General features: G+C 43.9%; 1 protein-coding gene across 2 annotated transcripts in view; it reads left to right on the top strand.

Annotated features, from left to right (window-relative positions):
- Positions 1 to 532: 532 nt before the first annotated feature.
- DSCAML1 (DS cell adhesion molecule like 1) overlaps positions 533 to 22,708 on the top strand; it is a 309,575-nt gene continuing 287,399 nt past the window's right edge. Inside the window, exon 1 of one of the 2 annotated variants that reach the window (XM_073585240.1) lies at positions 533 to 757. In XM_073585240.1, coding sequence (XP_073441341.1) covers positions 715 to 757 — 43 coding nt within the window. In that variant the 5' untranslated portion in view covers positions 533 to 714. The remainder of the gene's footprint in view (positions 758 to 22,708) is intronic. The other variant, XM_073585241.1, reaches the window with a different exon arrangement.

Below are 22,708 nucleotides of genomic sequence, written 5' to 3'. Positions count from 1 at the left end.
TACATGAAAAGCGGATGTCTGAACGAGCCCTTACGTTCTGCGCGACGGAACAGTTGCCCACGTCAACCATGCCTATCGCCTCGAAAGGGAGAACAAAATTGCATTCAGGTGCAAGTCTTTTACAATCAGACGTTGCGCTGCTATTAAATTGGACACATCTGGCAATTCATTGCTTTTCTAGTGATACATTTGCTTCGTGGCTGACGCCGACGTCCAGCCTTTTTTGCCACCATATTGTGAGGAAGGGTCCAGTTCTGAAGCTTATAACCAACACCAGTGTTTATTACATTAGCAGCATGTGTTCTCTATGCATTTGAGTTCTTAGCCACATCTATCTATTAAATGTAACTACAAATTAATAAACCCCCCTCAGTGTCCTATCATTCCTCCTCAGGCTCATACCCACTGCTCCACTTTCCAGGTGCAGAGGATATGGGGGAATGTGTATTGTGGATTGCTGATCCTGAATTCACCAACTTTCACAACCTATGAGAAAGCTTCAGAATGTGTGTGCAGCAGGTGGGAGCCATGGAATATGCCCAGGTCTTCATGATATTGCGTTTGCATGCCTTTTCTTACTGTCACTCCTCCCCACCCTACTGATGACAGGAGACAGAGGAGGAGCTGCTGCTGCACGGGAGCACAGAGGGCTGCGAGCACTGAGCTCGGCTCTGAGGAGGGATTCACACCCGGCATTGCCCCTCTCTGGATGGAATGTTGCTGGTAACTCTCCTCCTGCTGTGTGCAGTGCAGACAGGTGAGCGCAGGGCGCCGTGCACACTGACCGCTGCCGCACACTGACCGCTGCTGCACTTGGAGCAGAGTTTATTTGGTGCCTTGCACCTGGGAAGTGTTGGGCTGGCAAGTTCGAGTTGTGACATTGGTGTGTGCAGTAATTTCATTAATCAGGGATCTGGGTAGTGAATGGCACCGGCTCAGCAGCCATATGCCAGCCCTGATTGTTTCTCTATTTATTTGTTACTTTCCTTCTGTGTACTCATCAAATACATTGTATCCTGTCGGCTGGTAACTGAAAGTCCACAATGCAGCCAGGGCTGCTACTTTACATAGGCTTCCTGGCGAAATATATACTGTGTATATATATATATATATATATATATATATATATATTTATTTCTGCTTTTGTATGATGTATATTTAGGGCTCATGTGTGCACTCTGTATGTGTAATGCACTATGACATATGTCTGATGTTGATGATTTTGGAGGAAGGGAGGGGGATGTTGATTGTCACAAATACATGAGCAGGAGGGGCAACAACCTATAATTATGTGTATGTATGAATATGTCTCCAATGTATTAGTCGCTGGCTGGTCTTGGAAGATGTGTTTAGTTAGATAACAAAGGAGATATATTAATGCCTTACTTTCTACACTTCTACACTCCATCCATGTTGGTGTGGGCACTTTAAACAGCACTGTGACCAATAGTGGAAGTACCATACTGGTTATAGGTAGTACACTGGTAGTATTATGGTCATTATTGGCAATATTACAGCAGGTAAGCACAGCATTATTAGGCTTTTTTGACACTTGGCATCAAAAACTATTTGCAATAAATAAAATGGCCAATATTTAGCCTAAGCTATATATATATATATATATATCTATGCCAGTAGCCATATGTTCTAGTACTAATTCTATCAAACACTGATACATGGTGTTACGCTGTATATGGCATGTCTGCATCTGGTCTATTTGTTTCTATTGTTTGGATACTTTTCTTGCTCTCATTTTTTAACAAGACCCCTTGAGGGACTGTATGTTCCAGAACTTGCACTGAGCAGGCAAAGTTGTGCATTTCATGTCCACGTTGAGGGTCAATAATGTATTTTCCAGTGCAGCGTGCACAATATGCATCTTTATTATGCTGCAGAGCAATTAGATGGGGAAGTGATTGTGCTCTGCCTCCTGCACAGAGAATCTGGCTCCCCCAGTCATCCTGTACATTGCCTGTTGCAGAGGAGACCCTACAACGCAGCAGTTGCCTTTACAGCCATTACTACTGTGCATGCACTTGTAGAGAGAATGCATTTCTTTCTTGCACGTCCCATAGAGTTGCGGTTGCTTTGCATGCAGATCCCTGTGCCACTACGTATCCATCACCAGGCTTGCAGAACTATTCATTGTTTCTAGTTTGCTGACTACCATTCACATGATACAGATGGATAGATATTTGTTCCCTAAAATTGTGGCTCCAGGTTTTCTTTCTAACATTTGCTAGTGGTGGTCAGTGAGGAAAGTTTGCAGAGCATTGTACAGCTGCCCATAGATGTAGCAATTGTTTAGAATGCATCATCCAACATTTTTCCTCTTGATTTTTGGAAGCAGCAGAACACAATGTCCCCAGCCTGGATGCTAACATGGCGGATAAATTGTGCAATATTTATCACCGTTACACCCTAATGGCAAATCAATATTAAAACAGATGTGATAAATAATCCAAGGATTTGCATTGTATCCGATTGATCATATTGCGTGAAAACTGTGCAGTGATCTTGGATTTCATGATGGTTTCGTTGACCTGCAGCATGGATCAGACTGGACCTTATTGGGCTGACCTTCATCTTCTAGGATTCCTCTCTCATTTCTTGTACCTTTTTTTATATTCGTACGCCGTCCTCTGCACCTGAGTTTACATGTCCTCGAGTACCTGCCAGTTCTCAACTCCCTTTGTTTGCCTTCTTTTAACAAAAGGGACACACATTTGTTTCTGTTGCCAGGAGTGAGGTGAAAACACAGGATGTCATAAAACAGAAGGGATACTGTGCCTGACCTGGGACAAGTCTGGACCTGTAGGAAAACTCTAGGAAATTGCTGGGGACCAACACTTTAAGGGTTAAAGTCTCTTTCCCAATTGCCCTTTGAAGGGGTATTCCCTACTGAGCCCCGTAGTGCACTGGCCCCGTTACCGGTGGAGCCCCCCCAAATCCTTCATCTATAAACTAATACTTTGCCAATTGTGAAATGCAATGGTGTCTATGCATCTCTGTCGTCGCCGACTATACTGTGCAGGCTGAGAATATCATGCAGCCACCTACGAAACTGGAGCTGGATGCATCATTGCCTTCCATTGCAGATTATCCGCTTTCCTCTGGAGCTAAATCCACCATTTTTGGGTTGGGTGCAAAGAGCCCAGCAACCAATATGACTATATACGGCTATATAGGATCTATATACACCAAAAATGTGCGGGTGTATTAGGTGGTGTGGGTATATTATGTGATGGACTTTTCCCCTGTCCATACATCGTCCGATCGGTGTCCTACAAGGAATATTAATGTCCAAAATGCAAAATTTTGCAACTCTACTGCAATTTCTTGTTTTGAAAAAAATGTCTTCCTCATGCCACCGCCATGCCCGTGTAGTGCACCAGAGTCCCACATCCTTAGAGTTTGTCCTTCTGTGTTATAACGATGATCTCTTCTCCTCTTCCATCACCGCTGGAAAACTATTCAGCAGGGCAGTCATGTCCTTAATGGTTTTCCTAGAAAGTGCTTGATTCGTTTTGTACCTCTGACAAGGAGCTATGAAAACTTCCAGGATTTCTTAAAAAAAAAAAAAAATCCACCTTTATTTTTACCCTTCCAGTCCCTTCTATAAAGTGATCTGTTATTAACGCAATAAACCTAAATCCTGCCGCAGACTTTAGTAAATGCATATACGGGGCCATCCATAAACACAGGGCTTCTTACATGGCAATGAGTTGGTACAGCGCTCCGGAATATGTCTGTGATATTTAGGCAGCAGGAAAATGTTTTCCTCTTGCTCTTCTCTGGGTGTGCGTTTTAGATCGTGCTGCTCCCAGGCAATAATCATCATTGGTGTAGCGGGGTTAGCTATTGATTTTTGTATTGTTCTAACAAGTTTTCTGCGGCTCCCATAGTAAATATGTTTTGTATCTTTTCTCAGTCTGATGAATTTCTCTTCACACCAATTATTCTACATAAGCACGTCAGACAATGATTAGCTCCGTCAGTAATATCTGCAGTGCACATAATGGCGAGCCGGGCCTTCCTGCTTGTTTGTTCTTGTAAGTAGAAGGATCTCTCATGTACATTTACATACACAAATGCATACAGGCACCTGAACGTATATACACATATATCCAGACATACTTAGATACATACATCAGCATACAACTTTCACAAATGCATACATATATAAATGTTCATACATGTACATACTCTATATGCATATATACATAATTATACTAACAACAATCATGCATACATATATAGTACATATACACACCATATATATGCACAAACATACACATGTGTGTGTGTGTATGTATATATATATATATATATATATATATATATATATATTATATACAGTACAGACCAAAAGTTTGGAAACACCTTCTCATTCAAAGAGTTTTCTTTATTTTCATGACTATGAAAATTGTAGATTCACTCTGAAGCATCAAAACTATGAATTAACACATGTGGAATTACAGTGGGGCAAAAAAGTATTTAGTCAGTCAGCAATAGTGCAAGTTCCACCACTTAAAAAGATGAGAGGCGTCTGTAATTTACATCATAGGTAGACCTCAACTATGGGAGACACACTGAGAAAAAAAAATCCAGAAAATCACATTGTCTGTTTTTTTTTCATTTTATTTGCATATTATGGTGGAAAATAAGTATTTGGTCAGAAACAAAATTTCATCTCAATACTTTGTGATATATCCTTTGTTGGCAATGACAGAGGTCAAACGTTTTCTGTAAGTCTTCACAAGGTTGCCACACACTGTTGTTGGTATGTTGGCCCATTCCTCCATGCAGATCTCCTCTAGAGCAGTGATGTTTTTGGCTTTTCGCTTGGCAACACGGACTTTCAACTCCCTCCAAAGGTTTTCTATAGGGTTGAGATCTGGAGACTGGCTAGGCCACTCCAGGACCTTGAAATGCTTCTTACGAAGCCACTCCTTTGTTGCCCTGGCGGTGTGCTTTGGATCATTGTCATGTTGAAAGACCCAGCCACGTTTCATCTTCAATGCCCTTGCTGATGGAAGGAGGTTTGCACTCAAAATCTCACGATACATGGCCCCATTCATTCTTTCATGTACCCGGATCAGTCGTCCTGGCCCCTTTGCAGAGAAACAGCCCCAAAGCATGATGTTTCCACCACCATGCTTTACAGTAGGTATGGTGTTTGATGGATGCAACTCAGTATTCTTTTTCCTCCAAACACGACAAGTTGTGTTTCTACCAAACATTTCCAGTTTGGTTTCATCAGACCATAGGACATTCTCCCAAAACTCCTCTGGATCATCCAAATGCTCTCTAGCAAACTTCAGATGGGCCCGGACATGTACAGGCTTAAGCAGTGGGACACGTCTGGCACTGCAGGATCTGAGTCCATGGTGACGTAGTGTGTTACTTATGGTAGGCCTTGTTACATTGGTCCCAGCTCTCTGAAGTTCATTCACTAGGTCCCCCCGCGTGGTTCTGGGATTTTTGCTCACCGTTCTTGTGATCATTCTGACCCCACAGGGTGGGATTTTGCGTGGAGCACCAGATCGAGGGAGATTATCAGTGGTCTTGTATGTCTTCCGTTTTCTAATTATTGCTCCCACAGTTGATTTCTTCACTCCAAGCTGGTTGGCTATTGCAGATTCCGTCTTCCCAGCCTGGTGCAGGGCTACAATTTTGTTTCTGGTGTCCTTTGACAGCTCTTTGGTCTTCACCATAGTGGAGTTTGGAGTCAGACTGTTTGAGGGTGTGCACAGGTGTCTTTTTATACTGATAACAAGTTTAAACAGGTGCCATTACTACAGGTAATGAGTGGAGGAAAGAGGAGACTCTTAAAGAAGAAGTTACAGGTCTGTGAGAGCCAGAAATCTTGATTGCTTGTTTCTGACCAAATACTTATTTTCCACCATAATATGCAAATAAAATGAAAAAAAAAACAGACAATGTGATTTTCTGGATTTTTTTTTTCTCAGTTTGTCTCCCATAGTTGAGGTCTACCTATGATGTAAATTACAGACGCCTCTCATCTTTTTAAGTGGTGGAACTTGCACTATTGCTGACTGACTAAATACTTTTTTGCCCCACTGTATATAATTAACAAAAAAGTGTGAAACAACTGAAAATATGTCTTATAATCTAGGTTCTTCAAAGTAGCTACCTTTTGCTTTGATTACTGCTTTGCACACTCTTGGCTTTCTCTTGATTATATAATTCCACATGTGTTAATTCATAGTTTTGATGCCTTCAGAGTGAATCTACAATTTTCATAGTCATGAAAATAAAAACTCTTTGAATGAGAAGGTGTGTCCAAACTTTTGGTCTGTACTGTATGTGTGTGTATGTATGTGTGTGTGTGTGTATATATATATATATATATATATACAGCTATGCCAAAAATTAAGAGACCGCTGCACAATTCTATAAAAATCAGCTTCTCTACATGTCTGACTTCCAGTGTCAGTTGAGTTTCAACCAGAGTACACCTCATTCTACTTAATGTGCTTCTGATCAGGTGATCACCTGAACCAAATTTTATTTAACGAAGGAAAGTATAAAAAACCCTGCTGTGCTGTTCACAATCCTCTTGCAATAGGAAAAGCTGGGTGGCAAAACAAGGAGTTGAAAAGTCTTGATTGGGGAAAAGAATGTCTCAATTCTGGCTTTACTAGCAGAGGGATACATGACCGTCATGTTGCCTCCATCCTTAAAATTTCTTAGATGGCGGTCCATTACAACAAGGTCATGCAGCAGACATTGGGGACAACAAAGCTACAGACCGGCAGAGGACGAAAACGACTCTCCACTGACTAGCATTCGAATATCACTCAGCAATTGCAGGATGACATCAAGTGACCTACAAAAGGAATGGCAAATGGCAGCTGGGGTGAAGTGCATGGCAAGAACAGTTCGTAACAGGCTCCTAGAGGCAGGGCTCAAGTCATGTAAAGGTAGAAAAAAGCCTTTCATCAATGAGAAGCAAAGGAGAGCCAGACTGAAGTTTGCCAAAGACCATAAGGATTGGACCATAGAGGACTGGAGTAAGGTAATTGCTGATGAGTCTAATTTTAAGCTTTGCCCAACACCTGGTCATCTAATGGTTAGACGGAGTCCTGGAGAGGCGTACAAGTCACAGTGTCTTGCACCCACTAGGAAATTTTGTGGAGGATCTGTGATGTTCTGGGGATGCATAAGCAAGGCTAGAATTGGTCAGGTTAATCTTTGCAATGGACGTATAAATCAAGCCGCATATAAGGTTATCCTGGAAAAACAGTTCATTCCTTCTGCTCAGGCAATGTTCCCCAACTCTGAGGACTGGTTCTTCCAGCAGGACAATGCACCATGCCACACAGCTAGGTTAATGTCTGGATGAAGGACCACCACAGCAAATCCAATCTCCAGAACTGAACCCCATTGAAAACCTCTGGAATGTAATCAAGAGGAAGATGGATACTCACAAGCCATCAAACAAAGAAGAACTGCTTACATTTTTGTACCAGGAGTGGCATAAGGTCACCCAAAAGCAGTGTGAAAGACTGGTGGAAAGCAAGCCAAGATGCATGAGAGCTGTGATTAAAAATCATGGTTATTCCACAAAATATTGATTTCTGAACTCTTCCTGAGATAAAACATTAGTATTGTTGTGTCTAAAAGATTATGAACTTGTTTTCTTAGCATTATTTGAGGTCTGCAAGCACTGCATTTTTTTGTTATTTTGACCATTTCTCATTTTCTGAAAATAAATACAAAATGTATTGCTTGGAAATTCGAAGACATGTTGTCAGTAATTTATAGAATAAAAGAGCAATTTACATTTTACTCAAAAATATACCAATAAAGAGAGAAGTCAGACAACCTGAAAATACACTCACAAATACAGGTAACATATACAAATATCCATACATATGATGCAAACATGTACATAAATGCACATACTTGTATGTATGAAAACTTTGTGTGTATATGTGTGAGAGATATATATACACACCACATGCGTACAGTATGTTATGTGAATGTATGCTTGTGTGCATGTATGAATATATATATTTCACATACATTCACACATATAAATACAGTACTGATGTGTGTGCAGGTATGTATACATATATATATTGCACATTCATATTTAATCGCACACTACTTTTGCATGTATTCCAGTTGCCTTCTTTGTGCATCTTTTGCATCCTGACGCTGATGTCTTCTATCCACTTGTATTAATAGATTTTATTGCCTACTTGAAAAATTGTCATTTTCTGCATTTCGTTGTCATTGATCTTCCTTCTCTCTGGATTAGGATTTGTTTGGTCAGCAGACTTGTGATTTTAGGTGTTTCCGTATGGAACCGCTGTACATATGTATGTTACGTTTCTGTCCCTTTGTGGTTTGGTTTCATCAAGCTGCTTGTTTGTTTCGTTCTGCTTGGGGTAATCTTCTGCTCTTCATCGCTCCCTCCTTCCTCTTACTGTAACTTGTGCCCTCTGGGATGGACCCTGAGCTCCCCATTAATCAGTAGGTCAGACCTCTAGGGCTCTCAGAGACTCTTTATCTGTCCAAGACTTAACATCCCACTGCCAGGGATACCATTCATTGTCTCCTAATTAGCTCAATTAACCCTATTCTTTGCCCTTCCATATGCTGGAGATATAGGGGGAAAATAGGGTCCCTTTTGGAATAAAGTCTGTCTTTCTGCACCTTTCAATAGGAAACACTGCAAGTAGGCTATATGCTGCCGCTAATTATTTCTGTACCTACAGCTCATTAACTCTTCCAAGGCTGCAAGATGTCAATGGGAAGGGGGGAAGACAGCCATTTGTCTTGATTTGCCTTGCGATGCATTTTATCATAAGAAGCCATCGCAGATTTAAGAGATGCTTGTGCCTGATCACATCCAGATGTAGTGGAGCATGGACAAATACACCAGATATTCTCTGCTCTTCAGAAAGAGAGCCACATTTTAGGTGGGGCAGAGGGGGGAGGAATGTAAACTCCCTACTGTCTCCCACTCCTCGTTATTAAAAGATGTAGAATTTCTATTCCCAGCTCTTCATTCCTTCATATAGGGCACCGTTAAAACCCAAAGTCAAAATCTCCCCTTTTGTGTTTCTCATCCTTTTTTCCACATTCTTTTTTTTTTCGACTTGCAAATGAGGAGCTCGTATACCGAGCCATTAAACAGATTTGCTAGCCGAAGCGAAAAAAAAATGTTCTCAAGTGCACTGTAACATTTTGCCCTGTGCTTCTTTGGATAAAGGGGTCCCCTAAATTCAATCTTTCTAAATCCTCTTTGAGATTTGCCCCCACTGATAAGAATATTTCCATCGCCCTTCACCAATATTGGGTCCTATCCTTCTTTTCTACTTTTCATCATGGCTCTCAGAGAGTTGTAATAAGGTGCAGGAGAGGGTTAAGCTTGGCGGAGACATCGGCTGTGCCACGCAGGGGTCGCTTTTTTGCACTTCATTTGTTTATGTTAATGCTTGCGACAGAAATAAGATGCAAGAAGGTGGGGGGATGGATGCTGGAGGGTGGGTGTTGGGGTGTACCATCTGACTGAACTGGAAGGTTTATCTCGCTCTTATGCAGAGAGATTTTTGAGAATCTTTTACAGCAATCAGATTCTAAAAAACAATCTTGAGATTTTTTTTCATAATTTATTTGGATCTGAATTTAGAAATGTTATTTGTGTCTTTGTTGTAAGGAAAGATTGTGATGAGCATACGTGCTGGAATAAGACGTTATCTGAGCATGCTCTGGTGCTTACCGAGAGACTTTGCGTGCTTGAAAAACATCTTTGAGTCCCCTCGACTGTTTGACAGTCGCAACACATGTAGGGTTCCGCTGTTTGTTAGGCAGTCCCTGCATGTGTTGCGGCTGTTGAACAGCGAGACCTTCAGCCGCAAGGACTGAAGCATATTATTCAAGCACGACGAAGTTCCCGAGCATGCTCAGTCGATAACACCTTATCCCAGCACGGTCGCTAATCATTAGTTGTGAGAAGTGGACAGGGATGGGATTTTTTAGGATTATTTGAAGATTAGAGTAGGATGATCTTACAAAAAGAGATGGACAATATGAGAAGGTGATCGATGCTCATTTAAAGACCCTTTTACGTTGGTCGATATTAACTGTATGGGGACTGTTGACCATTTGTCCCCATACAGTTATTATTGGCAGCACTTCCCCCTCATGTAAGTGGTTGCTTTTAGGCCCCTATAAAACATGGGAACAAAAACAACAAAGTGTTTGATCAGCTGACCTGTTTATGGGAAGTGGTGACCGCGAATATCCAAGTGCTCAGTCCACTGATTGCCTGTCTGTATAAATTGGTCCTTCCATCATTTCTGGATGGACCACTTCACATCTTTAGACAAAAGTCTAGTGTTCCCACCAAGTAGATGAATGATCCGAGATGTATCTGATCTGCAGAAGCTGGGGATGACCACCAGGGCCCCACCATCAGAGCATTACTGGTGTATGGGGCCCAGACTGGGTGAGACACGCTGCACAGCTGAACCGCTGAATAAATGACTTGGCAGACTGTGGCACCCTGGTGTCTGGGCTAATGACTTGGCTTTATTAAGCCCCTGGCTATGTATGTGATCTGGTTATCGATGAGAACTGTCTGTGATTGGTGAGGACGTGGTGCAGAAGTGGAGTTTTTCCAAGAGTCGGTGATGGGACTGTGAAGGTTACAGGGGTGGAGGCTGAAATTCCTGGTGGCAGCCCAGATGACCACTACACAATGTACGGACCGGTGCTGTCCCGACTCCATACACAGTTTACATCCAGAGCTGATCGGTGGAGGTAACCGGTGTCTGATCCACACCTGCCCTAATTCTAAACGATCCTACAATTAGGTCATTAATATCACAGCCCTGGACAACCCCTTCATGTGGTCTCAGTTGACAGTCTAAGTGTATTGTGATCTCCCAACTCCCCTAGACTGATTTATTTATTTTTTATTGTTCAGGAGGTAATCCGCTGCCAGAGCCGCTTGGCAGCGGCTTTCTCTGTTTTTCCCTTTGACATCATGTGAATGCTCCATCACCCTTCAATGGGGAAGTGGTTGAGGTTAATAGCGGACAGCTGAATGAGAGCTCATTCGTATGTGCGTGGCCAGCTTTAAGCTTTGGCTGATCCTTTTCGTTATCGTCACATCTGTGGCCACCCTTAAGGTTCTACGTACATCGGATTAGGCATCTTTCCTGTGACCTTTTCCTAAGCTCCATATTTGACATAAGGTTGTATAGAAATCTGTTTTGATCTCTGAGCAAAACATTGCACTAAGGGCGCAGTCAGACGGCCATGTACACAGACGTCTGACCATCGCATCATAGTGTGTGGATTTGCCGGGTGCTCTCCTGACCCAATCGTGATAGTATGTGTTTCTATGCAGCTGTTAGGCTCGGCTCAGCATAACCGCCGGCCAGTCCAAGTACTGTGATGCGATGGTCATCTGTGTTATATGGCCGCCTGACTGTGCTCTGATTCAGCAAGCAGATTATGATGTGGTTCTGGTGTAAAGAAATTTTTATGACTTTTGGCAGTTTTACTCCAAACCCAGGCAACTCTGTCAACTCTTTGAAAGTCCACATTGCTTTTCCGATTGAGGCTTAGTCGTCCGCGCAAATCTTACTCCTTCACACTGTTCATAAAGACTGGTGTACAAAACGCCTAGTTCAGATATCTTCAGAAATCTCGAGGATCACCATTTACTGGCCAAAACTGTAATTTATTTTCGATCTTTTTCCATGAACGGGCATTGACTTTTATGCGTGTGGCTCGTGACTATATAGTCAGCTGTACAGACGATCTCTTTGTGCCTTCTGCCATGTGACCTTAAAGGGAATCTGTAACCAGGTTTTTGCTGTGGAATCTGAGAGTAGTTTGTTGTAGGGGAAGAGACCCTGATTCCGGTGATATATCATTCACTGGGCCGCTTGGTGCAGTTTTGATAAAATCCCTGTTTTCTCTGCTGTAGATGTAGCAGTGCCCACACTCCTGATTGGCAGCTTTCTGTGTACACTATGAGCAAGCTACCAATCATTGGTGGGGGTGGGGTTACACAGATTATCTGGACTGCCTGACATGAGACACCTAGTCCTGCAGTGATAATCAGTGTTTTATCAGCAGGAGATTATATTGAAACTACTGTAAGCAGCTGAGCAAGTGACACCTTGCTGGAATCAGGCTTTCTTTCCTTAAATTATGCTGCTCTCAGATTAAATGGCAAAAACCTGCTGACAGATTCCCTTTAAAGGCTTGTCCACTATTAGAAAACGTGGCTGCTTTCTTACAAAAATGGCGCCACATTTGTCCACTGGTTGTGTATGGTATTGCACCATAGATCTATTGGGCTACAAAATAAGACACAATCCATGAACAAGTTTTGAAAAAAAAAAACAAATGTAATGTCCATTGCAGTTTTCTCTCAATGATATGAGAGGATCCCTTCTAAAAATACGTTTCCACCTCATCAATGATCATAAATGTCATTGTGAGTGCCATTGTCATTATTTGTTCTCTTATGTGGGATATTGCTAGGAAATGCCAGCAATTTGTGATTGGTAGGGGTATGACCTAGAGGACATCGTAAAAATAGAGGGGCTGCAGCACTCCAGACTAGTCCTCACCAGCAGCGCTCGCGCCACCTGCTAGGAGAACTGCATTCGGATAACTGAGGCCAGCTGCAGTTCCCTCCAGAGCTGGGTTGCAACGCTGGGCGGCTGTCTGATTCATGGAGAGAGACGGGGTCTGTCTTAGCTACTGAATTGAGCCGATCAAGCAGCAGACAGCCCCCTACACACAGGGTAAAGTCCATCTTGCACACTTGAAACCAAAGTCGAGCTGGTGAGAACTGGGACCAGCTCTGATATCTTGGGATTAGAGGAACCTTTTTTAATTCCAGTTTATTAGTAAGTTGTCTGTATTTTAAACCTATGATAACATAGTTTTTTTGTTGCAACTGGACAACCCCTTTTAATCATCATTATAATAATAAATCCATCCGGATCATACTTCCCCTATTTTCCAAAAGTGGTGAGAAATGAATAAAAAGTTTACTACTTTTATACCAAAATACTAGTGCGAAGCTGTTAATAAATTTCCCCACCCCTACAAATGGAATGTAGTGGTTATAGTATTTGCAGAAAGTCTTCAACTACTCCATACTCATGGTGGTTCTTGCCGACTCTTCCCGCACAGATGATGTTAAGGAATGAGGGATCGGCCATGCTGAATTATATCGCCCGATCCCTATTTTTCACTTGCTGCATTTGGCTTTCTCCAGCACTTCGGTGGAGAATGAATAGAGCAAGTAGTGAACATATTTGGCCACTGCTTCGTTCAGATGAGACGTTGGATCCAAATTGTTCTACCACAACTGATCAGCAAGTTATTGCCCAACCTGATAGGTGACAACTAGTAGTGAATGAGCGTGCTGGGATAAGGTGTTATCTGAGCATGATCTGGTCTTCGATGTGTTCGAAAAATATGTTCAAGTCCCCGTGGCTGTTCGACAGCCACAACACATGCAGGGATTTCCTGTTTGTTAGGCAATCCGTGCATGTGTTGTGGCTGTCGAACAGCGCCGAGACATGCAGCCACGGGGGCTCAAACACAGAAAACACCTTATCCCAGCACGCTCGCTCATCAGTAGTGACAACTTATAAACGTGGCAGTAACCCTTTAACTTTTCCATATTTTGGAAGCCTCCCCACCATATCCACTATGAAAACCAGTTCTGCCATAAGATCTCGGGAGGTTTGTGCCGGGCTGCCGAGATGCCATCATAGGGGACACATATCAGGCGCACTCCATATGCAGAGAGTTTAGCTTTAATTACTGTGCAATGTATCTATAGAAGGGCTACAGAGATGCCTTCATTATTTTCTGTAACAATGCTCCAGGCTCGGTATATAACAATATTGAACAACAGCCATTGTTGCCACTGTCGTTCCGGATCTCGGCTTCAGTGTTCACGACTTTCACTGTACCTCCGGCTATACAATTCAGATTTTGTATAGAAATGAAAGATGAAGAATGGAAGGGAAACAGAAAGGATGAGTCTACCTACACGGTGTATAACAAAACTCAATGTGTTAACCAGAAATACCTTTATACAGAGGTAGAAGACAGATACAATGTAATCGTCCGGCATTTACACCACAATGGTGACAGAGACAAAACCACTGAAATTACTCACATTCCGTGTATCTGTTATACAACGTATATGTTCATATACTCTATAGTATATACAGATATACTGCAGCGTAGAGAAGATGACAGCGGCAGGGAGTTTAGGGATTTTTATAAAAGAGAGGGATGCAATATTTCCATTTTTATTTATATTATATGTATCCTGATATTGAAGCCATACTCCTTTTTTATACACCTAAAAATATATATAATGGACAGATTGAAAGGAGTCTGACTACACAGGGTTTGTTTGTAGTCTGCTGGTGATACATTATAGAAAAAGAACAATAGGAAATGTTTCATTAAGATTAGTGATGATCACAATAGCTTGTTACTTGAGTTTGCCTAGGGTGCCTCGGGTATGCATTCAGTATCATGGGTGATTGAGTGACATGTTGGAGTCCTGCGGTTGCATGTTTCGAGGGAATTCACTACCATACACAGGCAATCACCGCATGTTTTGTGGCTATGTAACAGCTGCAAAACATTTGGCAATGGGGACTCCAACATGTCAGTCGAGCACCCGCAATACTCAGTGCATACCCGAGCACCTTAGGCAAACTACAGTAACCAGCACTTGTGCTCATCACTAATTAAGACCTATTGCAAATTGATTACATTTTTATCGATACTTTAGTGCAAAGTTAATATGACCTTTTAAAAAAAAAACCTGTCGCTTGCTCACATAATTCAGTTAAATACTGTGTAAAAAAAAAAACCCTGAGCTCCCCTGATTCTGCCATTCTTTTCATTTTTGTGCTGCGTCACTCCATTGCAGAGATATTCACATTTATTTCTTCTGGAGTACAGTATGTGAAATCTCTGCTTGTAGTCCAACTGGGCATTTGTTCAGAATCTTCTATCAAGCATACGTTTTTTTACCCCTCCCTCTGAGATGCTTCTGATCACAACTTAGCTGCAAATGACACTGCTAGATTAGCTGCCCAGCTGTGATTGATTGCATCTGGGAGAGAGGGGTGAAAGCCTACGCCTCCAGGGTAGACTGCAGTTGGACGCCTCCAGTTGGACGGAAGCAGAGATTTCACATAGTGCGCTCCAGAAGAAACAAATGTAAATGTCTGCAATGGAACAATGCAGCGCAAAACGGAGAAAAGTGGCAGAATCTGTGGAGATCAGAGATTTTACATAGGCCAATCACCAAACAAGTGTTTATTGGCCCATCTAACAGTGTCAGCATAGTGTGTTCTGAATCTTTTGAATGAGAAGATGAAGAAAAAAAGCCTCAATTTTCTCCATTCTGTCAGCATACACAAATTGGACTACACTCAATGTCTTCCGAATATCGGATCAAACTTTTTACATGTGCATGACCCCATAGAATAACATTTGTCCGAGTGCAAGCTGATGTTTTGTATATCCTCTCTGTCGGCAGTATTCACGGCTGATCTCATACATCTCATGAGTAGGACCATCCCTGGTGGGCCGGACCTTCCAGTCTACTGATGTTCTGCTCGGTACTTGGTTACTAATGTTATAATGAGACCCATTTGATATATGCCACAGCAGAAGCAAATATGATGAGGATTGGATAATCGTGACCGACAAAATTGTTCTTCTGGATTGCATGTTGTCATTCATTTCTGTTGAATTGGGACATATTAAAAAAGGGTTACCTTCTTTAGGAAATCCCTTATTGTTAGAAAAGTCTAACCATTGGGATTTTGGATTCTGTAGGAGAACGTAGCATGTGTTTTAACCTGCAGCACCTCCAGAGAGGATATAAAGTATTTCACAGCTCATTTCTTCTATTGCATAGACCTAGCGAAAGGGTGAGTCCTTCAGGCTCGAATGTTTTTTTTAAGCTGATCTTCACTCTAAGGCCCGGGTCACACTAACCGGCGCAAAATACGGTCCGTAGTTTACAGGCGTAATACGGATGAATGACCTCTAAATAGTGCTCCGTATGTCATCCGTAAGCAAGGTGCGGTCGCGTATTTTGCGCATGTGAGCATCCGTATGTAATCCGTATGGCATCCGTATGCAATCCGTATGGCGAGATTTTCTCGCAGCCTTGCAAAATGGACATTTAACGGTTTTGAGGCCTGCAAACTATTTAAATCATTAGCCTGCACCCTATTTATTGGCTCAGGAACAGGTGGCTGCCTCCATTCTGTCCATTTGTGACCTTGCCTTCACTAGGTGTGTTGGTGTTGTATGTGCAACATGGCAGAGGGTCTGAGTTTCAATACAACTGAGCAGGTTCTCTTCAACTGGCTTTTGTCACGCCGCTTTGGGCAACCATACCCAGTGATAGTGGATCCGCGGAGGAGGAGACGCATGTGGGTACATCCACTTTTGAGGCAACGACTCACAAGAGGTCATTTTCACCGCCTCTATTCTTCTATGCGGGAGCATCCGGATACATTTTACCAATACTGTCGCATGAGCATTGCCACATTTGATCGGCTCTTGGAGACAGTGCGCCCTGGGATAACCTTTCAGGACACAAGGATGCGCAAAGTTATATCTGCAGAGGAGTGACTTCTACTCACATTACGGTATGTACTACAAAACCACATTCTCTACGTTCATAATGTGTGGGCCAAAGTATGTATTTTTGGCTTATTGGACTAAGTTTAATGCCCTCATCTTATTCCACATATGATTAAACTTACAGACCAGAATGTTAGGTCTAATATGTACTGAATATCACTTACTCATTGTGCAACCAAATATGTGTGTGCTAGTCTATCTCAATTCCTACCAAGTTTGGTCGGCATGTAAATGATTTTTTTTTCTTTCTGCATTCTAAAATTATCCATTTCTGTCGTTCTTCAGCTTCCTGTCCACTGGCCTGTCTTATGCCGCCCTCCACCATGAGATTCTCATTGGAAAGTCAACCATTTCAGGCATAGTGAGGTCTACATGTACAGAAATCTGGACAAGACTCCATCAAGTGGTCATGCCCGAGCCCAGGATGGAAGACTGGTTGAGGATATCAAGGGACTTTGAGGAGGAATGCCAGTTTCCAAATTGTATTGGGGCCCTTGATGGAAAACATATCCGGGTGCGTAAGCCGCCGAACTCTGGCTCCCAATTCTTCAATTATAAACAATACTTTTCTGTTGTATTGTTGGCTCTGGCAGACCCTCAATACAAGTTTATAATTGTTGACATTGGGGCCTATGGAAGGACGGGAGACTCTAGAGTCTTCAATACTTCCATATTGGCTCGGCGGCTACCCACCAACCAGTTGGATCTACCACCACCACGCCAGCTACCAGGTTCCACTGAAGAATCAGTCCCTTATGTCCTTGTGGCAGATGAGGCGTTTCAGTTAACGCGCAGTGTCATGAGGCCATATCCCCGCTGCAACCTTGACCACAAGCGCAGAATTTTTAACTTTCGCCTATCACGTGCTAGGCGACTGGTGGAGTGTTCCTTTGGCATTCTTTGTGCCAAATGGCGGGTACTCCAGTCTGCCATTCAGCTGAGTGAACAAAATGTTAATGAAGTTGTTAAAGCGTGTGTGGTTCTTCATAACTTCATCAGGATACATGATTGTTCCTCCTCTGCTAGTGTTGTGCGTAGGCCGGACAATGTGCGCAGGGTGAGACCACCTATCTACCCTCAACGTAGACCGCTCTCTGTGCTCAAAGTGCGTGATATTTTCGCAACTTACTTTATCTCACCTGAGGGAGAAACTTCTTGGCAAGAGCATGCTGTGTCAATGTTATAATTTTGTGGTTTCTGTGTCTAAATATATATATTTATACCCCTTCGGATTCTATGACTGTTTCATTGCATTGGTAAGCGTATGTTAGTATGCTGACACTGTTTTAGAGAAATCACACAGATACGTAAACTGTAGTAGACAAATTTTTACTTTTGCCTTTTTTTTTGTTTTTTTTTAAAGGCAAACATAATATTGCCATATGCAAACTATGGCAATGGGCCAAATTGCCCTTTTTGCATAATAAAACTTTTTTGAAAAGTAACATTTTCAAACAAACCAAAAAAACAATATGCAATAACAACATCGCTACATGAGAAATTTTCCATACAAAGGAAAAAAGAGTTAGTCTCCAGCCCCAAAATTATTGCTAAAAGATAACACTCACATTTCTTCTGAATGTTTTCCAATCATATTAATATTCCACCATGACAGGCAAGGCTACCTTACGCCTTTCAGACAGATATTACATGTCTGTACAAAAGAGAATATTTCACCACGCTATACTGTAAAGTGAAAGGATGAAAATACACTACTCACTTGCTAATGCCAAGAAAAGGCGTGCTGGCCTTAGTGAAGTAGTCACCTTTTTAGCCAGCTATGTATAGTAACAAATCAAGGCGACCAGCCTTAATAACATCACGCTCTCTCTATGTCTTATCAAGTGAGTAGTGTATTTTCATCCTTTCACTTGACCAGTATAGCATGGTTAAATATTCTCTGTTCTACACACATGTAATATCTGTCTAAAAGGCGTAAGGTAGCCTTGCCTGTCATGGTGGATTATTAATCTGATTAGAAAACATTCTGCAAATATGTGACTTTTCACGTTTTTAACAAACTTTGGTGATGGAGACCACCTGATTTTTCCTTTTGATTGGTATTTGTAGCATCAGTGAAACCGCACTGGACATCTCCTGGCATCAGACTGATTGTGGACAGAGAATTATAAATTCTCATACGTTGGGGAAGGAGAACGCGGAAGAGCAGCCTGTGGTTGCTGCTGGCTACTGTGCCCAACATCGCCCTGTGTGGGGCCATACTGATGCCCATGATGTGGGAAGTGTCCTGCCTCCTGTGAATGTTGGGGGTACTGGCCAGAGTAATAATGGGGAGGGGCATCTTGTTGGCTGTGGTAGGCACGTGTCTCATACCCACCAACATAGCCATATCGTCCCCAACCAGGTTGGGACCAGCCTCCAACACTGGGTGGGAACAAGTGGCCATATTGGTGGGGTTGGCTAGAGGCAGACATTTGTGGCTGCTGTATTGAAGGTTGGGTAGTGGGAGGAAGGGGGTGAGGTGTAGGCCCACGTATTTGAGGATCCTCAGATCCTGCTTGAGCATGCATTTGTGGGGGGTGCCTAAGGCGCATGAGATTTCTTGGGGAAAGCTGCCGCCTCTCAATATATTCAAATAATTCGTAGGGCGTATTGGGGTATGTGCACGCATCAAGCAGGATCTGAAAACATCCTCTAATACGGAGCCTGACCTCACGGGAAAGGGCACGGAGATAATTGGCCAGGCTGCGTGAGTATGCCTCCTCCCCATCATCACTATTTACTCTGGCTAAATAATTTAGGACCCCAGTGTCCACATTAGTGCGGGTATCAGTGACAGGTATTTTCCGCCTTCGGCTTCTTCCCCGCCGGGATGTGGCAGCAGGCTGTGGGGAGCCCCGGATGTGGCCAGTTGGGCTGCTGCTGATGTTGCCCTGCTCCTCTGCTCTTGCTGATGCTGCAGCAGCACCAGATGGTCCTGGTGGTGGGCTTTGGGGCACAGGCAATGGCACATCCTGACTCGATTCTTCACCCCTGCTCCTAGTAGGGGGAGAAGATGGGCCAGCCACCTCTTCCCCTGCAGACCCAGGATCGATGATGGGGTCTGTTTCCGAGCCAGTTCCTCTGTCCGTAAGGTTGGACTGAGTTCTGTTATGAAATAGAACAGAGCCAAAAATAGCTGCATATTTTTGGCCCTGTAAAGTATCTGTGTAATGTGTTGTGAGGTATCTACTTACGGTCTCAGATCCAGAATTGGGGCGAGGAAGGAGAGGCGGTCATATTAGATGTACTTTCTCTTCACATAGCCCGCATCCCCACTCCTGGACCGCTGCTGACGTTCCCGGCGGTATTGGTCCCGGATGCTTCGCCAGCGTCTCATGACATCTTCCACTGCAATGTGACAGGAAATATTGTCAAATTCACATATTTGATAGGTCACATTTGCTACCAGTAGTCTAGGCATGGGGCCTTCTGGGGTGTGCTTTCTACCCATGGTGGCATATGTAATTGGGGCATACAGGCCAGATACACAGGGTCACATTAGTTTATGTATCAAGTAACTACACTTAAAATAACTTGTTAGGCTAGGAGGATGAGGAGCTTGTGGCCTGGCCCAAAATTATGGCAGTGTCAAACCACATGTCACATCAAAATCTAACGGCCTCATGAGGAAAAAAGTACAAGCACAGGAAGGGGGTGCTGAATGTATATTCATTTTTTGTTCTGCGCTAATTTTAATCATTTTTTGGCTTGTACTTACTAATTTTCTGCTGCTCCTCACGTGGCCGATCACCAAAATCATGGAACATCTGCCTACATATGCGCCTCCATGATGCCTCCTTTCTTGCCTGGTTGGCATAATGCGCATCACGTTGGTCCCATAGTTCGGGCCGCTCCTGCACCAGGACAATTAGCATTTCCACATTAAGATAAGTGGACGCCATGATGCTGCTGTACTCCGTGTAGGCTGACTTCCTGGATGTCTGGAGCGCTGTTACGGTGTGGCGAAAAAAGTAAAGGTGTACCTGGAAGTGGACCCTCTGGGTCACGGCTCCAGAGCCCCCAGAGGCGAGTGCCCAGGTGAGGACCACCCCCTATACAGGGAGTGTTAGGGACAGACCTCCCGGGGATAGAGCCGCGACAGCCGGAACCAAAGGGACGACTGAGGTAAGAGAACAGAAGGCATCGTACAGGGTGAGGCAGTAAACCAGTGGGTGCGGAACCGGGGGCCCAGGGGCGCACAGGAACGGAGGCTGTAGATGTAAAGAAGCAAACAAATGAATACAGGCTGTACGGCAAATAACTGAGACGTGGAGAGGGAAGTAGGAAGCAGGACAGAGGAAGGAAAGCACCAGGGAGACAGGGAGGGCAGAGCACAGAAAAGGCAGACCGAGGTTAGGCAGGCAGAACCACGGTACTAAACGCAGCAAAGACAGAGGACAAGAGGGGCCTGAGGACACAGAGAGCGAAGCTGCTGACAGCGGCCCCTCATGAGATTATCAGGCGTCTTACCAGAGCTGACGCCGGCCATATGTAGCGGTGGGCGCTGCCATATTGGGGGCGGGGCCTAGCGCGTCAGCTTACCCAGGAGGCTGAGCGCCGTGGGCAGGAGCCCAGCGCCGAGGGAGCCGGAGGCCGGGCGCGGGGACGCGCCGAGAGGCAGGAGCGCGCTGGACAGCACGCGCAGGAAGAAACGTTAGACCCTGTGCTGTGACAGTACCCCCCTCTTTACGCCCCCTCCTCTTAATGTTGGAGAGGAACCGTCTCATGATGTGGGGAGCATCAATATTCTCCGAGGGTTCCCATGATCTCTCCTCGGGACCAAAACCTTTCCAATCAACTAGAAACAGAGTTCTCCCTTTAACAGTCTTTCTAGCCAAAATATCCTTCACCTCAAAGGTGTTATCCGAGCTACATGGTTGGGTGGTTAGAGAGGGTGCAGGTTGAAAGTGGTTGAACACGGCCGGTTTAAGGAGAGACACATGGAAGGTGTTGGGAATCTTAAGTGAGGCGGGTAACCTCAACTTGTAGGCCACTTTGTTGATCCGACTTAAGACCTCAAAGGGACCAATGTAACGTGGACCTAACTTGTAGGAGGGGATTTTCAACCTGATATACCGAGAAGCTAACCAAACCTTATCCCCACGGTGATACGGGGGAACGTCTAGCCGCCTCTTGTCGGCATAACGTTTCATTCTGAGGCTGGCACTCTCAAGGGCCCCTTTGGTCTCCCTCCAAATCTGAGAGAAGTCCACGGACAAGGAATCTGCCACCGGCACACCCGAGGTGGGGGACACGGGAAGAGGAATGCCTGGGTGTTGACCAAAAACCACAAAAAAGGGAGATTTGGAGGAATCTTCACTAGGATGGTTGTTGTAGGCGAACTCCGCCCAAGGAAGGAGAGAGGCCCAGTCGTCTTGGTGAGCATTGGAAAAATGTCGGAGATAGGATGTTAAGGCTTGGTTGACTCGCTCGACTTGACCATTCGACTGGGGGTGATAGGCCGAGGAAAAATCTAACGTTATCTTTAGTAATCCGCAGAGAGCTCTCCAAAAACGGGACGTAAACTGAACTCCTCGATCCAAGACAATATGTTGAGGAAACCCATGAAGGCGAAAAATGTGAAGCACGAAGATCTTTGCCAACTCAGAAGCGGTAGGTAGGCCAGGTAAGGCAATGAAGTGAGCCATCTTGGAGAACCGATCCACGACCACCAATATCACCGTACATCTGGACGAAGGAGGCAAATCAGTGACGAAGTCCATGGCAATGTGAGTCCATGGGTTTGCGGGTATTGGCAACGGCTACAGGAGTCCCGCAGGAGCATGCCGGGGAACCTTATTCCGGGCGCAAGAAGGACAGGAGGCGATGAAATCTTGAACATCCCTACAAAGCGAAGGCCACCAGTAATGGCGGGAGACCAGCGAGAGAGTCTTGCTAATTCCGGCATGTCCAGAGAATTTTGAAGAGTGACTCCAACGTAGAACCTTTTTAATCTATCTCCACTCCGAACAAAGGTCTTACCAGAAGGTGGGGAGAC

The sequence above is a fragment of the Dendrobates tinctorius genome, unplaced genomic scaffold, assembly GCF_039654945.1.
Source record: "Dendrobates tinctorius isolate UK_male_01 unplaced genomic scaffold, ASM3965494v1 ptg000086l, whole genome shotgun sequence".
Taxonomy (NCBI): domain Eukaryota; kingdom Metazoa; phylum Chordata; class Amphibia; order Anura; family Dendrobatidae; genus Dendrobates; species Dendrobates tinctorius.
This window is presented reverse-complemented; position numbering and strand designations above follow the sequence as displayed.